Source organism: Leucopleurus acutus (genome assembly GCF_964270905.1).
Source record: "Leucopleurus acutus genome assembly, chromosome: 6".
Taxonomy (NCBI): domain Eukaryota; kingdom Metazoa; phylum Chordata; class Mammalia; order Artiodactyla; family Delphinidae; genus Leucopleurus; species Leucopleurus acutus.
This window is the reverse complement of record NC_139149.1, coordinates 5,259,232-5,277,395: the sequence shown is the minus strand read 5'-3', so window position 1 is coordinate 5,277,395 and position 18,164 is coordinate 5,259,232. Positions and strand designations below refer to the sequence as shown.

At 48.2% G+C, this 18,164-nt stretch overlaps 2 protein-coding genes across 4 annotated transcripts in view; both read right to left on the bottom strand.

Annotated features, from left to right (window-relative positions):
- The window catches only part of LOC309963422 (rho guanine nucleotide exchange factor 4), a gene marked incomplete at both ends in the record, with an annotated part of 252,503 nt that overhangs the window by 8,916 nt on the left and 225,423 nt on the right, over positions 1-18,164 (bottom strand). For 2 of the 3 annotated variants that reach the window (XM_082841764.1, XM_082841765.1), the window contains one exon: positions 10,478-10,617. The exons of the other annotated variant lie outside the window; for it this stretch is intronic. In XM_082841764.1, the coding sequence (XP_082697890.1) occupies positions 10,478-10,617 (140 nt within the window). The remainder of the gene's footprint in view (positions 1-10,477; positions 10,618-18,164) is intronic. 3 annotated transcript variants of the gene reach the window in all.
- SMIM39 (small integral membrane protein 39) lies at positions 3,143-3,313 on the bottom strand (the record flags this gene model as incomplete). The annotated part of the gene is made up of 1 exon (XM_082841082.1): positions 3,143-3,313. The coding sequence occupies one exon, from the start codon at positions 3,311-3,313 to the stop codon at positions 3,143-3,145; it is 171 nt and encodes a 56-aa protein (XP_082697208.1).

Below are 18,164 nucleotides of genomic sequence, written 5' to 3'. Positions count from 1 at the left end.
CAGGAACATCTCGCAGTTGCTACCTCTGTCACAGAAACCTCAGGGCTGTTCCTGAGCACTTCATGACTGAGTCACCCACTTTACACCTGGCTGACAATTCTCTATATTAATTTCTCTCTCCGGAAATGACTGGCGTGGTTCCTCCCTCCCGTGTGATCAGAAATCGCATTAGGAGGGACGCTCCCCTCCCAGGCAGCCCTTGTGCTCAGAGCTCCGTTTTGCACTGGGCTGACTCCTCCCTGCTCATGTAATGTGGGCTGAGTGTCTACTCCGTGAATGACGAGTGGCTCCGTGAGCTTCGGGCAGCCCACCTCCTGAGCAGTGGGCTGGGGGCTGCCCAGGAGGTGAGGTTCGTGCCCCTCTCTACTGGGACCAGGTGTCGGCTCTGACTGTCACAGACCTGAGCTGGCTCTTTGGCTAAGCAGTCAAGGCCTTGGGGCCTCACCAGGCACAGCCTCTGTGCTGTTTCCTCCTCTGAGCTGCTGCCCAGCGGGGACACCCCAAAGGGACAGGGTGAGAAGCAGGGGGTGCTTGGGTACTGGAGCGCACTCAGGCTGGGCCCTTCCTCCAGGGTAGGGCCTGAGAAAGCACGTTCACAAACCACCATGAGGTTCTTCATCTTTTCTTGGGTTTAAACCTGCTCCGAACCCCAGTGAAACCACTCTTCAGAATAATCCACAGCTTATGTGTACACCCATCCTCACAGCAGCAGCTGTTCAAGGGCTGCAGATTCCCGTGGCCCACCCAGGGACCCTGGGCAGACAGCACTGGGCTAATCCTGGGGGCTGCAGGCCTCCTCAAGAAACCACTGTACTCATCCCAGCTAAGAAGACCTACTACAGGCTTGTCCTCTTCTGCAGGGAGAAACCTCCGGGCTGCAGTGCGGCCAGGATGAGACCAGAGGATTCAGCGAGGCCACGTGAGAAGAGCTGGCCAGCTGCAGCCCGGGAGCAGGCATCAGGCTGGGCGGCCCACAGCCGGCACACGGGCACAAGCAGGCTGCCATCCAGCCCTCAGAGGATCTGGCCCTAGACCAAGAGGAAGCAGAGTGGCTCAAAGGTGGTGCAGTTGAGCCAATGAGGACGTGGCTGCAGGTGAACATTCCCGTACAGGGACAGTGACCAAGGGTGACTTGGCCCATCAGGATGGAGACTATTTGGGAAGGCTTGTACGTTCTGAGTGATGAGTTACGGAGACTGGGGAGGGTTGACCCCTGGAGCTGCTTTCGTAACCTGAGGTTTGAATATGGCAGGGAACAAAACTTCTGGTTTATTAAGCTTTGTAGTTTTGATCCTGGGGAAGTGGGTGTTCTGAGACTCCCTGTTCCGGCACGCACCTGCCAGTGCACATTCACAGGCTGGCTAATGGGATGCTACACTCTGATCTCTTGAGAACAATCTGCTAGATCGCAGGCGGATGCCGTCCATCCTCAGGTCACACGAGCTGCACGCGCTAGTCTCCAGGACAGTGTGGAGGTAGTCCCCACTGCTAGAGCCCATGCAGGGAGGAAGCACTGCAGACACACCCCACACAGCCCAGCTTCTGACCAGTTCCCTTCCCAGGTGAGTCCCACATGATATTAATCAGGTCAGGCACCTCCCCCTGTCCCCACCTCCCCTCAAATGAGCCCTGAGCAAAATCCCCGCTTGCATGGCCCAGTGCCTCCTGCCTGCCCCCGCTTTATCCCGCCAGCCTCTGCGGAGAGGTGCGGGTCCTCCGCAGGTGGTCTCCTGCTCAGCTTTGGGAAGGGCTCCATGGGGCAAAGAGGCAGGCTTCCTTACGCCTTTATGGACAAGCCCCCATACCCATCCTGACCCGTCACCTAGAAGCCCTTGATGGCAGGGGGTAGGGTAGGGTGACCTTTGTCACTTCCTTGTCCCAGCGACTTGCTGGGCACAGGGGACTTGATAGACACACAGCCATGAGCAACTCCCCTGATATCCCCGTGCCTCGGTCCCCATCAGAACCCAGAGTAACAGTGTGCTGTACCTGGGTCACCAGTCTCCCGTGTAGCTCCACAAATAGGAGGTGCTCAGACAAGGCACAGCTATGACATTAACCATTTATGTGACATCACTAAGACAAGATGTAGCTCCAAGAGGTCAGAGACACATTCCACTTTCAGGACAGCCTGGAGGCTGCCAGGGCCAGTGCTGGGTGGGCTTCTGGACAGAGGCCCTTCCTGGCACTCTGAGGTGCAGCTGCACTGAAGCCAAAACTCAGGCTGGGCAGGCCCAGGGGCGAGGGTTCCGGGCTCCCTCCTGGCCTGGCAGTGGGGAGCATACGCTGGCTCTGAGGTATGGGGTGTTTATGTGGAGGCAGGTGGGGGACTGTCCCGGATGGTGAGGGGCAATTTCAGGACGAAGACAAGCCAGGGACAGGGTGCTGGATCCCCTTTTGTGCCTCTGAGAGTTTGACAGGGCTGGGAAAGCCAGGCTCTGCCTCAAAGCGCCCCCACCCTCCCCACCCTGCCCCACCTCCCAGCTGTCTCACACATGCACGCTGGTGGAGGAGTCCATGCCGACAGTCTGGGAACACAACGCAGATCCCACGGGCCCCCGCACACGCAGCCCAGGGGTGCCCAACTGCAAGGGGCAGGGTGGGGGGCGGCCTGCCTGCAGTGGGGGGCACGCTGACTGAGACCACTTATCTAACACCTAAAGTGGGAAAAGCAACTGCAGGCAACATAAGCAGAAGAGCCCCCTCATCCTCAGACATCTCTCAACCCGCACAGAAAGGCATGTCCAGATCCGCTCACACGGTGGTCACATGTGCAAGGTTCCCTGACAACCAGACAGCTGCGGCCACAGCGGCATCTGCACCCTCAGTCACACACACACACACACACACACACACACACACACACACACACACACACACACGAGACAGACATTAAGGACCCCATGGCACATGTGTCACCGCGCCCCTAAGTCACCCACCCGGCCGTGCCCCGGGGGACGCGCACACAGACTGGCCCCAGCGCACGGGTTTGAGGTGTAGGCCTCCCCTCGTGGGGCGGTGCAGGGCTCTCGGGTACCCGCCTCGGGCAGCTGGGGGCTGGGGCGGCCACAGCCGGAGCCGGGCGGCAGGAAAGACGCGCAGCGGCGGAGGGGACCCACGCCGGCGCCACTCACCCCGGCGGTCAGCGGAAGGCCAGCAGGAATATCAGCACAACATTGATGAGCACGAGCAGCGCCAGCACGGCGAAGACCACCACGCGCTGGGCGCCGGGGGGCAGGTTGCAGCGCAGCAGGGCGCGCAGGACGCTCCCGGGCGGCGCTGGGCGGCGCCGGGACTGCGGGGCCCTGGCCATGGCGCCCAGCCTCCCGGCTCCGCGTGCCCGGGGATCCCGCCGCGACAGGGCGGCCGCGGGGCTGCCGGAGCGCCTAGAGCGGGGGCGGAGCTGCCGCGCTCCCCGGGCCGGGGCTTCTCCCTCACCGCGTGCGCCGCGTCCCCCAAGACCCGGCCCAGCGACCCGGCCGCCGGCGGGGGCGGGGCTGGGGGCGGGGCCGGGGTCGGGCCGGGCGGCTCCCGCGCGCGCCGCGTTCGGCCCGGGGCGCCTCCGCCCGAGGGGTCTCCGCGGTCCTGGCTCCGCGCGGGCCGGGCGCATAGATGACCACGGGGGCGCTTAGGGTGCCGGGGGCCAGGGGTTCTGAGTCCTAACACCAAGGGCTGCCTTGGCCCCGACAGCACAGATGAGTAAATGCGGCTCTGAAAGGTCGATTTGCTCTGTCATAAACTCGTCCAGGAATTTGAACTCTGGACAGGCGGGCGGATCCGTGTTGAGATGCTCCAGAAAGGCCCTGACTCAGAACCTCTCCTACTGACCTTGCCCATCAGAGCGGCATTTTGTTCCTATGGGAAAGGAGCTGGCTTCTTCAGCCGCTAACCCTCCCTTTCCAGTTTCACTGAGGTATGATTGACAAAAATTGTATATATTTAAGGCGTACGACTTGATATACACTGTAAAATGACCACCACAATCAAGCCACTGTGGTGGCTGGATTACCACTTCCATCTCCTCACAGAGTTACCATTTTGTCTGTGTGGTGAGAACACTTTAAGAACTAACCACTCAGCAAATTTTAAGTACAATACAGTACTGTTAACAATACTCACCATCCTGTACATGAGATCCCCAGAACTTATTCATCTTGCGTAATTAAAACTTTGTACTCTTTGACCAACATCTTCCCATTTCTCTCTCCCCCAGCCCCTGGCAGCCACTCTACTCTCAGATTCTGTGAGTTTGACTTTTAGATTACACATATAAGTGCAATCATGCAGTCTTTGTCTTTCTGTGTCACTTAGCATAATGTCCTCTAGGTTCATCCACCTTGTTGCAAAGGGCAGGATTTCCTTCTTTTTTAAGGCTGAATAATATATATACCACATTTTCCTTCATCCATTCATCCGCTGACGGACACTTAGGTGTTTCCATATCTTGACTATTGTGAATAATGCTGCAGTGAACATGGGAGTGCAAATATCTCTTCAAGATCCTGATTTCATTTCCTTTGGATATACATCCAGAAATGGGATTGCTGGAGCGTATAATAGTTCTATTTTAAACTTTCTGAGGAACTTCCACACTGTTGTCCAAAGTGGTTGCACCAGTTTACATTCCCAGCAACGGTGTGTAAGGGTTTCTTTTCCCGCATCCTCAAGAGCACTTATCTTTTGTCTTTTTAATAATAGCCATTGTAAGGTGTGAGGTAATGTCTCATTATGGTTTTGGTTTGCCTTTCCCTGATATTTGAATGTCCAGTAACGTTGGGCATTTTCTTCTAAGAGATGTCTATTCAGGTCTCTTTGCCCATTTTTTAATTGGGTTATTACTATTATTATTTCTGGTTTGTTTTTTGGGTTCTTTTTTTTTTTCTATTGAGTTGTGAGTGCCTTAGAGATTTCGGATATTAACCCTTTATCAGATATATGGTTTGCAAATATATTTTCCCACCCCATAGGTTGCCTTTTCACTCTGTTGATGGTTTCTTTTACTGTGCAAAGCTTTTTAGTTTGATGCAATCCCACTTGTCTATTTTTGCTTTTGCTGCCTGTGCTTTTCAAATGTGTCATATACAAAAATCATGGCCCAGAACAATGCCACGAAGCTTTTTCCCCTGTTTTCTTCTAGTAGGTTAATGGTTTCAGGTCTTACATTTGAGTCTTTAATCCCATTTTGAGTTGATTTTTGAGGGTCCAATTTCATTCTTCTGCATGTGGTTCAGCAGCTTTTGAAAAAAACCCTATGTCAGGTACCCGGGGGTTTCTACTGCCTCCCAGACAGAGCTTGCAACCTTAACCTTGCAGGGCTCAGAGCTCATGTGCAAGCCTGTCATTCCATCCACAGTGAGGAGCTCTGTCACAGTCACCGAGCCCCTCTGATGGGTCAGGAGGCAGCAGCTGAGGGGGCCGAGGAGACTGAAAAGCAGCTCAGAAGTGGGCAGAGGTTTCCAGGCTCCATGCTCAGCTCTGAGGCTCCTGGGGCAGGAGAAGCCCATGGAGGGATTACGTGCAGAGGCTGGGTGTTCCCTTGAGGGTGGCTGTATGTTCAGGTTCCCTGTGTGTGTGCCAGCTCTACATGCATGTGAGTGAGTAGAGACGATGGTACCTGTGGACGTCACCATCCTGCTGAAGAGTGCAAGTGGACGCCGGGATGTATGTGTGCAGGTGGGTACCTGTGTGTGTGGCAGAGGAGGGTTGGGATGTGTCCAGAGAGGCTGTCTGCCCCCCTCAGGTCTGAAGGTTCAACTGGGCCTATCTGTCTAGTTGGGGGAAAGAGTCTTCTTTTCCTGCCCAGTTCTTCAAATAACTGGCTCAAGATTTTCTCCCTTCAAGCTCTCACAAGGATTGTGGGGACTCCCTATTGCCCCAAATCCCAGCACTGGTAAGACTGTGTGACGCCTCTGGTGGGGTGTGGCTCGGACCCCTGACTTGAGTCATTGTGCCCCTGTGGTTGCAGAGCCATCGGACACCCAGGAAGGCGGGCACGGTGGGCTGTGTGACCTCAGGCCACCAGTCAGGGTGGTTCCAGGAAGCCACTGGTCAGCGCAGCACTGAGCGCTGTGGGTCTGCAGGACCTTCCTGCTGCTGCCTGGCCTCGGGGGCGAGCTTCAGGACTTCAGCCACGGCTCAGCTCTGGGATGACGCTTGTGTCCCCTGTGCAGCTGAGCAGCCTGGGAGACGTTAAGTGGCAGAAGAACCTTGAACCTGGGCCGGGATGGAGGACTGAGAGGTGGCTTCTGCCCCACCCCAGGGCACCCAGCCTTCAGATCCCAGTGATCTGGGTGTACGGCAGGGAAGATAGTAGCAACAGTATTTGTGTGTGTATTTCATGACCAAAAACAAAGCCAAAAAAGCTTGAAAACAAAGGCGTAGGCCCTTGAAAGATTCAGGCTGAAAGGATCCAAGCCAGGGAGGAGTAGAAGAGGCAGCAGGGTCTGGCCCACCAGGCTAGCTGGGTGAGTGTGTAGGTCTGGGAGGAGCAGGACTGCCGTGGAGGGGGGTGACCTAGGTGTCCGGGACATGGCTTCAGGAGGGTGAGGGAAGAGGAAGGCTGCTCTGGGCTGCTGGCCATGGGCACTTGCAGGCCTGGCGCTGGGGCCTCGAGCTGCTCCTGCCCCGTCTCTCGGAGACCTACGTCCGTTTGTCACCCAGCTCAGGGCGCGCGTGAGGGGTCTGGAGCCCTGACCAGTACTGGGCTCCTCCCTGGGGCCGGGGAGGGGGTGCAAGAGCTAAGTCAGGTGTGGGGACAGATAGCCAGGGTCACAGGCACCAGGGAAGGCAGAAACTCCTGGATGGAGGGTCAGACTGCCTCCAGGAAGGGGTGGTCGCAAGCCAGCCTCGCATCCTGCGGTGTTCTCTAAATGCTCCACCAAGAAGTGCTGCAAGTAGGTGGATGGCCAGACTGTCTTCTGTCTTTGGTGACCCCACGGCCTGGGGGGCTGGGCCAGTCCGGCTTCCCACCTGCTGTGCTGGCCGAGTTACCGGCAAAGCTCCTTTACGCTTTAAGCCCCAGGTTGGAGAACAAGCTTTATGTCTGTCTGCCCTCTAGTCTGGGTGTCATCTTCTCTCCGCAGGATGATCCAGAAGCTGCCCTCAGCGCCCCCTTGCCCTCCTGGAGCAGGTCTACACACAGGTGTTTGGAGGGGAGCTGGACATTCGAAGGCCCTCAGCTCCGTGCAGCAAGTGGGCAGAGCTGAGGGGAAGCCCAGCTCCACACGCGTGCCGTCCTCCAGCACAGCTTGGCCTGGCCCGGAGGGGAGACTGCAATCTGCAGGGCGGTGGCTGAGCACCAGGAGACCCCAGGCCTCCTGGCTGGGGGCCAGTCCCATCTCACAACTTCGGGTGGGGAGGTTAAAAAGAAACAAGAACAATGTCTTCCAAAGACACTGCCTACTTTCAGCCCTCAACTCTTCAGAAAAAAAATCCCTGGGCTAAGAATGTCCTCAGGCCTGACCTCAGGGGTGACGCCAGCTCAGCAGAGCATGGCCGGAGCTGTGGGAGGCAGGGAGAGGGTGGGAGGGGGGTGAGGAATTGGGCAGACAGGCCCAGGCCTGGGCCCGGGTCACGGGCATCTGGCGGGGACAATACCGAAAAGAGAGGGGACACTTCTGGGCCCTGACGTTAACTCATGCTGCAGGAACTGGACAGTCACAAGGCACGAGGCACAAGTTAGGGGCAAGGGATACAGGATGAACAAGACATCTCCTTCCATTGGGGCACATGCAGACGAGGCCAGGTCCCACACACAGACATGCAGTGCCTGCCGTCACCCCGGCGGTCAGCTCCCGGAAGGCAGGACGATGTCCTCTGCACAGCTCTGTCCCAGACCTGAGACACTGCCTGACACACACTAAACACTCAGTAAATGTGTGTCACATGCATGCAACACACACGCGCACACCTCACACTCAGATCTTCACGTGGTCACACACACACGCTCGTCATGTACCCAGGACACAAAAGGGCTTCGCTGCCCCCCCTGCATCGCCTGCTCTTCAGGCCAGCTGGTTTCGGTTGCCTCCTGCTTAGGAAATTGAAGAGCGATCCCTCCTTAGGTCACCAGGAACTAGACAGTGTCCCAATTTAGAACATGACACCAACGTATTCTTAGAAAATACAAGTGCACGTGTGAGTTCAGAGCAAGCCAGATGCTATTTAGTGTGGACTTCTCTCTGACACGTGTTGCTTCTATCATCTCCAAGCCTGAAACCCACACTGACCACCAGTAAGCCTTCTTGCCTCACACGCAAGAGCTGTGCGTGCCAGAGGGGCCGGGGATGCAGAGCAGGACGTGCTGATCTCGCAAGGCTGGGGGAACCAGCCTGTCATTGGAGAATCACCTCTTATGTCTCTTTGGAGTTCCTGATAAGGTGAATCTATTTAATGCTGCCCAGGAATCGTAACGAATACAGCCTTTCCCGGGTACCCAGTACACCTGGGCACGGTGACTCTCCTACATGCCAGTGGGGCCCAGGGGCCTTATTCACCCCACACAGAGGAAACAGAGGCCCGAGACGGGAACGACCTGCAGCAGGTCCTCCACTAGCCAGCAGCCCAGCCCCTGCCCCATGTCAGCCTTGTATCACTGGAGGGGCTCTGCTGCCTGGCCCGGCCGTCCTCCTCCGTGGCATGCTGCATCCTCACCCCACCCTGGGCGCTCGCCCAGGGTCCAGGGAAGACCAGCACCCTGGGAGCGCTGAGGGCTCTAAACACAGGTACAACACCACCACGCTGTCCACTCAGTAACCTCAAATACCAGGCAGGACCTTTGAACCAAACAGAAAACAAATTCTCTAAGCAGCTAAAATAGGTCCTATACAATTCATGGTCTAAATTGCCTTCATTGCCCTTGGCCAGAGCCTACTTGTTCTTCTAGAGCACTCCTGGCTCTTGGCTTTCGTCATCCAAAGACCTTAGAATGGACACATTTTTAAGGGCCAAAAAGGCACCTCCCCACCAGCAGCATGATGTGGGACCAGATTCCACCACTAGGTAGGAGATGAACAGCTATAAAAAGTAGACACAAGAGCTCTAACGACGCAGCACTGATGGCCAATCAGATAACCCCACACAGAAAGCTTTATGTTACTATTCCTTCCTCATTACCATCTGCGTCATTGGAGGTTGACAGCCCACTGCGTGCCACGTTACTTACGTTTGTCCGTCCTCCTGTAACCGTACGGTCATCCTATTTTACAGCTCAGCACTCAGAGGACTACCTGCTCAGATCTCCACACCTGGTCGCTGGCAGGGAGGAGCTCCCATCCAGGTGTGAGAAACTCTCCCCCTGCCCCACATGGCCTCCCACCGTGGCTGGGCCCCAAGACTGAGGGCGGCTGAATCTTCAAGAAAAAGCAAACCATTCTCTGTGAATTCTACTAAGATGACATCATTTTGGAGCCCCTTCCATTCAAAATAGTTTATGAGAAGCACTTAAAGAAAGGCTTCATATATTGGAAAAACCAACTTATTTGGATGCTTATTCCTTATGCATCATGGATTTTGATGAAATCATTATTTAATGGCTACTTTAAATCATCATTCAGAGCCGGGCCTGTGGGAAGCGCTGGTGCACTGGTGACTGTCAGGTAGGTAGTGAGGACACCACACTCCCGAAGGGCTCCAGAAATGTCAGAAGCTAACTGTTTGTACACTGATCTCCTCGTGAGGGGAAAATCTTCTGCAAGATCGTGGGTGGTCTGATTCGTTTTAGTGAAGCAGAAATACATTTATATCATGGCCAAGAGGAGAATGTGGTGCTGTTATGGACATGTGCTTGTGCCAGTTACCTACCACATTATGTTCAACAGCCTTCTCCAAATTAAGTGAAAAAGAAGATGGGGAGAAAATAGAAGTGAGTGAGAAAAACAGAGGAGCCTCCAGGTCTCGAAATTTCTCCTTCCTTGGAGAATACAAAAGGAGGACTTGGCATGGGGACCAGTTTTGCCTAGATAAAGTTTCGTACTGATTTCTTCTGCTTAGGTAGGAACAGTAAAAAGTGGTAACATATAGTACACAGTTGTCATAGCAACAGCAATACTCTTTAAGCTCTTGGAGTCAATAGGGAAGAAATCACGTGCCTTGCCCAGGTCCTGCCCAGGCAACTGGTTGAGAGGTCAGGGGCTAAGCCCTGGCCTCCTTCCTGCCAAGCAGAGCTTCCTCCATCCAGGACAGTGTTACAGGAGTTACATCACAGGTCCTGGGTACCACACCTGCTATTCTGGGTTCCTTCTAGGCCCCTTGAGGGCAGAGGGGAGGGTCCTGGATTTGACAAGCTCTGCTCGTGGACACCACATTCTAAAGTGAGAGCCACAGGCTGAACCTGTGTGGAGTGCACGCCGGTGCCACTGTCATCTGCTTGGAACACAGACTGTGGACATCCAGGCCTGCATGAGCGTGCTGAAGTCGCCCCAATGGCCAGGTCGTGCGTTCCAGCCCCATCCCTTCACCCATGCAGCCCTGACCCTACCTCATTGATGGCCAGCTGCTCACCGCCCCCTCCAGGGTGGCTGTAGTGGTGGCTGGAGCTGTGCACGTCCTCGTACAGGTCCTCCTCACTGCCTGCCTCGTCCGCACGGAGCGCCGTGTCCAGAGCTCCATCAGGGAGGGCTGGAAGGAGAGAGAGAGAGCAACTGCTAAAGGACAGCAAGGGAGGGGACACGCGGAGAAGGAGACAAGCCTTTCCGGGATAAACGCTCCTTCTGTAAGAGGAGGGAGAGGGTCTGGGAGCCAGGTTCTCACACCATTCTTGCTGCAAAAACACAGTCTGGTTGAAAAAGTGCACTGGTCGACTTTCACACATCACTGTAAATCACCTACCATTCAGTCCCCACCAGCTCAGTAAACAAGGACACACAACTATGTGCCGTGGCATGACACTCGAGTCCCCTCCCGTTGATTTCAATTCAAAACCACTTACCAGTGTGTCAGGTATACATAGTATACTTTACCATACCTCATACATGGCATAAGGCCCTTAAAAATGCTAACAACTTCTTATTAAACATATATGTATATATCTCCAAAGAAATATACAGTATATACATGCAAATATTGTTTGAAAATTAATAAAATGAACACCTGTGGCACTTATCATCATGTTTTAGAAAATTCCAGAATCTTAGAATTCAACCTCCTGTATATCCTACTCCAATCCCATTCCCCTCTCTTTCCTTTAGAGATACCCAATATTTCAAGCTTTCTATAAATTATACAGGCTGTCTTTGTTTTAGCATTTATTTCTGTTGAGTTTTGCATGGTTTGACCTCATATAAATGGAACCATCCAGTAACTTTTCTTCTCTGACTGGCTTTTTTACTCAACAGCTCATGTAGTTGTGATGATTCAGTCTCCCTGACGCACAGTCTTGCATTTTGTGAGTATTTGCAGCTTTGCAGGTGCACTGCACTGCTGCAGAACATCGGGTGTTTCCCATGCTGTTGCTGGTACAAATGATGGTGCTGCAGACACATCCACGTACCGCCTGGGCATAGATCACAGACTTTCTCCCAGAGTTTCCCAACCTCTTTTTCATTATTACCCCCGCCCAAACAGCCTTTTATACATTGTTTTCCTATTGACCCCAATGAAATTTTAATACCACGAATATACTATATATTTTAAAGTCCTGTTGCTCTTTGGAGGATCACAAACCATTGTAATAGCTAAGATTTTCGCCCTCTTGGATGAAACCATTACCCGTGGAGTGAATTCATGCTCCTGGGTATAGACACCTAGGTATGGCATCCCTGGGTCCTGGGTATGCCAAACTGTCCCCTAAGCTATCCTATCAACTTAGACTTCAGACAGTGTGTAGGAATGTTTCCAACTCTACATCCTCCCAACTCTTGGGATGGCCATTGTCAGTTTCATTTTTGACAGGCCGATAGGTATGAAATGGGATCTTAGTGTAGTTTTAATTTAAAATTCCTGCTTACTAATGTGTTGAACATTTTATCTTCTATGTTTATGGATTATCTGTATTTCCTTTAATGTGAAGTGTCTATTGAGTATTTATTTTTAATATAATCATTAATGTAAAAATATATTTCTATGTATGTATAGTTTATATACATACACTTTCCCCCTCTATTCTGGATACCCATCTGTGCCACAAGTATAATCTCCCTGTTTGTGGCATGTCTTGTCTCTTTAGAAAAATTTTTTTTAAATTTTATTTTTGGCTGCGTTGTTTGGGTCTTCGTTGCTGTGCGCGGGCTTTCTCTAGTTGCAGCGAGCAGGGGCTACTCTTCATTGCAGTGCGTGGGCTTCTCATTGCAGTGACTTCTCTTGTTGCGGAGCACGGGCTCTAGGTGCGTGAGCTTCAGTAGTTGTGGCTCACGGGCTCTAGAGCGCAGGCTCAGTAGTTGTGGCGCACAGGATAAGTTGTTCCACAGCATGTGTGATCTTCCTGGACCAGGGATCAAACCCGTGTCCCTTGCATTGGCAGGCGGATTCTTTAACCACTGCGCCACCAGGGAAGTCCCAAGATGAGGACTCTTTTCTAAAAAAGTGTAACCATAGCACATATCTAAAACAGACTACAGTCTATTGAAAGTTGTCTGTCATACCTTTTCCTCTAAGGCATTAAAAAATCTTTTTATTTTGAAATAACTATACAGTATAGGGTGTTCTGACTCTACTGCAGAGAGGTCCTGTGTCCCCTTCACCTAGTTTTCCCCAATGATTATATTTCATATGACTCCAGAAAACTGCCCTTGGTACAAGACATGTAAATGGTTCTATGTCATTTTATCACCTGTGTAGATTTGTGTAACCTCCACGGCAATCAGTATGTAAGCTTTTGAGGTTGACTTTTTTCACTCAGGCAAATGCCCTTGAGATCCATCCAAGTGGTTGCTTGTATTTTTACTTCATTCCTTTTTATTGCTTAGTAGTATTCCATGTAATAAATGTGCACATTTTTTTAAACATTCACCCATTGAAGGACATCCGGGTGGTTTCCAATTTTAGGCTGTCACAAATAAAGCTACGAGGAACTTTTATGTACAGTTTTTTGGGTGGACATAAGTTTTCATTTCTCTGGGGTAAATGTGATTGCCCAGGAGTGCAACTGCTGAGTCATATGACAGTTGAATGTTTAGTTTTTTAAGGAACTGCCAAACTATTTTCCAGAGTGGATGTGCCATTTCACATTCGCACCACAATGTATGAAAGATTCAGTTTCTCAGCATCCTTACCAGCATCTGGTATTGTCGCTACTTTATACTTTAGACATTCTGATAGGTGTATAATAATATTGCATCTTGGTCTTAGTTTGCATTTCCCAAAAGGCAGGTGCTGTGGAACATCTTTTCGTGTGCCTATTTGCCATTCATATATCTTCTCTGGTGAGGTATGTCTTCATGTTTTTTGCCTGTTTTCTATTTCTATTGTTTGTTTTAATGTTGAGATTTGAAAGTTCTGTATATATTCTAGATATGAGTCCTCTGTCAGATACGTGGTGAAAGTTCTGTGTATATTCTAGGTATGAGTCCTTTGTCAGATATGTGGTTTGCATGTATTGTCTCTCAGTCTGTTGCTTATCTTTTCATCCTCCTAACAAGGATTTCACAGAGCAAAATTTTAAATTTTGATGAAGTTCAATTTATCAAATTTTCCTTTTATGGGTGATGCTTTTGGAGTCACATCTAAGAACTCTTCACCAAATCTTAGTTCCAAAAGATTTTCATTTATGTTTTTTCCTCTAAAACCTTTTACACTTAAACCTATGATTCATTTTGAGTTTTTCTGTATAAAATGTGAGATTTAGGTCAAGGTTCATTTTTATTGCCTATGGATGTCCAGTTGTTCCAGCACTATTTCTAAAAAAAAACTTTCCTCTACTGAATTGCTTCTGTACTTTTGTCAAATATCAGTCAGCCAAGTGGGGACATTACTATCAATTTTACAGAAATAAAAAGAATTATGAGAAAATACTAACAACTGAACTGTTATACACCAACAAATTAGATAAACTATATGAGTAAATTCTTAGAAAAACACATGTACTAAAACTGACTCAAGAAGAAATAGAAAATCTGAATAGACCTATAATTACCAGGGAAATTGAATCACAAACTTCCCAACAGAGAAAAGCCCAAGATTTGATGGCTTCACTAGTGAATTCTACCAAACATTTAAATAACAATTAACATTAATCTTTCTCACACCTTCCAAAATACTGAAGAGGAAGAAATACTTCCTAACTCATTAAAGCCAGACAAAACACTATTAAAAAAATAAAACTGAAGACAAATATCTTTCATAAATATACATGCAAAAATTCTAAACAGAGGATTAGTATACCAGTAAACTACTAGTAAAGTGAATTCAACAGCATATTAAAAGGATTATATATCTTGACTGATTAGGATTTATTTCTGAAATACAAGAATGGTTCAACATATGAAAATCATTCAATGTAATATACAACAGTAATAGAACGAAGGGAAAAAACCCTACATGATCATCTCAGTTGATGCAGAGAGAGCATTGACAAAATTCGACACTATTTCATGATAAAAACACACAGACTAGGAATAGAAGGGAATGTCCCCAATATGATAAAGGCCATATATGAAAAACTCACAGCTAACATCATACTTAATGATGAGAAACTGAAAGCTTTTTCCTTGAGATTAGGGAAAAGACAAGGATGCCTGCTTTCACCGCTTCTATTCAACACAGTATTGGAAATTCTGGCCAATTAGGCAAGAAAAAGAAATAAGAGTCATCCAACTTGGAAAGGAAAAAGTAAAATTATTTCTGTTTGTAGATGATACAATCTTATATGTAGAAAACTCTGAAGATCCACAATAGATTGTCAGAGTTTATAAATAAATCCAGCAAAGTTGGGGGATATAAATCAACACAAAAAAATCAGTTTTTTTTCTATATACTTGCAATGAACAATTTGAAAACAGAAATATTTTATATTCCATTACAGTAGCATTGAAAATAATAAAATACTTAGGAATAACTTTAACCAAGGAGGCAAAAGATTTGTACACTGAAAATTCCAACATTGCTGAAAGATATAAAAAGAAAACCTAAATAAATGGAAAGACATCCCATGTTCATGCGTTAATAGATTTAAGATTGTTGAGATGACAATAATACTCAAAGCAATCTACAGATTCAATGCAATCCCTATCAAAATCCCAATGGCATTTTTACAGAAATAGAAAAACGTATTCTAAAATTCATATGGAGTCTCAAGGAACCCTGAATATTCAAAATTATCATGAAAAAACTAAGCTGGAGGGCTCACATTACCTGACTTCAAAACTTGCTACAAAGCCACAGTTATCAAAACAGTGGGATACTGGCACAAGGATAGACATATATTCTATTGGTCTAACAGAATAAAATAGAGACCCCAGAAATAAACCCTCACATAAATGGTCAGTTGATTTTTGACAAAGGTGCCAAGATAGTCAGTAGGGGAAAAGACAGTCTTTTCAATAAATAGTGTTGGGAAACTGAATATCCACATGCAAAATAATGAAGTTAGGTCCTTACCTAATGCCGTATACAAAAATTAACTCAGAATGGATCAAAGACCTAAACATAAGAGCTAAAACTGTAAGACTCTTTGAAGAAAACAGGGGAAACGTTTTATGACATTGGATGTGGAAATTATTTCTTGTATATGACACCAAAAGCACAGGCAACAAAAGAAAAAAAAATAGCTAAACTGGACTACGTCAAAATCTTAAAGTTTTGTGCATCATAGGATACTTTCAAGAAAATGAGAAGGCAGCCCACTGAATGGGAGAAAATATTTGCAAATCATATATCCGATAAGGGACTAATATCTAGAAATATATAAAGAACTCCTACAATTCAAGAACAACAGCAACTACAACAAACTCATTAAAAAACGGGCAAATGTCTTGGGTAGACATTTCTTCAGAAAAGATATACAAGGCAGCTGCTGTGGAAAAGAGTTTGGCAGGTCCTCAAAAAGCAAAACATAGAATTACCATATGATCTAGCAATTACACTTCTAGGTATGTACCCAAAAGAATTGAAATCAGGGACTCAAACAGATATTAGTACACCAATGTTCATGGCAGCATTACTCATAATAGCCAAAAGGTGGAAATAACCCAAATGTCCATCAAACAGATAAATGGAAAAACAAAATGTGGTATTTACATACAATGAAATATTATTCAGTCATAAAAAGGAATGATGTTCTGATACACACTACAACATGGATGAACCTGGAAAATACTATGCTAAGTGAAATGAGCCAGACACTACAGGACACATATTGTATGATCCCATTTACATAAGGTACCTAGAATAGGCAAATTCTTAGGGACAGAAAATAGATTAGTGGTTACCAGGGGCTGTAGGGAGAGGGGAACAGGGAGTTACTGCTTAATGATTACAGAGTGGGGAGAGGGGAACAGGGAGTTATTGCTTAATGGAACAGGGAGTGATGAAAAAATTTGGCCATATATAGTGGTGATGGTTGCATACCTTGTGAAAATAATGCCACTGAATTATACATATAAAATGGCAAATTTTAAAACACATTTTATCACAATTTTAGAAATGAATAACATACAAAACAATCTGCATTTTGTACTTTACATGGGTGAGTTGTATGGTATGTGGTTTATATCTCAAAAAAGCTGTTTTAAAAATTGTTCGGTTATACTTGTTTGGCACTATTTCTTTATTCTCTATTTTGATCCATTAATTTACTTGTTTGTTCTTCTCCAATATCACACAATCTTGTTTTCTATAGTTGTATAATAATTCTTGAAATTTGGTGGAGTGGTTCCTCTTTATTCCTCTTTTTTAGAACTATTTTAGCTATTCTTGTTCCTTTGCCTTTCTCTATAAACATTAGAATAATGTTGTCTATAGTTACAAAAAAACCTTGCTGGGATTTTGGTAGAAATTGTGTCAAACCCATGTATTGATTTGGAGGTAACTGACATCTTTACTCTGTTGTGTCCTCCAATCTGTGGAATATCTCTCCATACTTAGATCCTTGATTTCTTTCAGTGCTGCATTATTTTAAAGCAAATCCCAGACATCCTATAATTTAATCTGTAAATAATATATAGTATATGTCTTAAGAGATACAGAGTCTGTCTCTCTGCCACACCTTCTTCTAGGAGAATTTAAAAATCAATCATCTCTTTGAGGGAATAAAACAGATTCTTTGTAAGAGTTACTACTTTTCTTGGCTCTGTCTTAGCCAGTCCCAGTTGAGGTCTCAGCAGTTCACAAAATGGTTGCTTATCTAGCAAACCTGCAGCCTGGGAGGAAAGGAAAGCCAGTTTCAACATGAGTCTGCCAATATTTTTATCATCATCTAATATCTAGCTTCCAGCACAGGGTCTGGGACAGAGGAGGTGTTTGCGTAAATGAAGGAAGTAGGAGACCATTCACAGGAGAGTGAGTGGAGGTGGCAGTGGGAGGACCACCCCAGGACTGCAGTCAGGACACCCAGGCCCAGTGCTGGTCTGCAAACGGCCAGGGGGCAGAGCTAGTCATCTGTCCTCCGAGATGTGCTCAAACTCCTTTCATATAAGCAAGGCCCTTGGAAGGTTCACATGCCGTTAACGTACATGAAAGCATTAAAGGGTGTGGTCCTGTGCTCCGCAAGCATCTTTGGGTGAATAAATGACACGGCCGGGTCAACACAAAATCAGTCTTGATTTTGGATATTTAATTTTTATGTAGGAAGACAAGCCAGCTGTCTGATCCATTATGAGATTCTAATAATTTAGAACTTTTAGACAGCAACACAGCTAAGAATTCTGGATTCTAGACAAAAGATTGGCAAGGGCCCCTTTACCTCTGATGAACAGCACCCAAACAATCTTCTGTCTCCACTTAAAAGAAAAAGCAGTGGTTCTTCCAGTGAGGAGAGAATGCCGCAGGGGAGTCTACTCTGTGCTGCCCTAGAGCCCTGGAGAAGAGTGGTTCTCAAAGTGGGTCCCTAGACCAGCAGTATCCCTTGGGAACTTGTCAGAGACGCAGTTTCTTGCCCCTCCCCAGACCTGCTGAATCAGAAACTCCGGGGTGGGCCCAGCAGGCTGTGTGACTTCAGGTGACCTGGTGCAGAGCTCAAAGCCTGAGACCCACTGTTCTCAGTCAACAGCCCTTAACAAAGTGATTTGCTAACT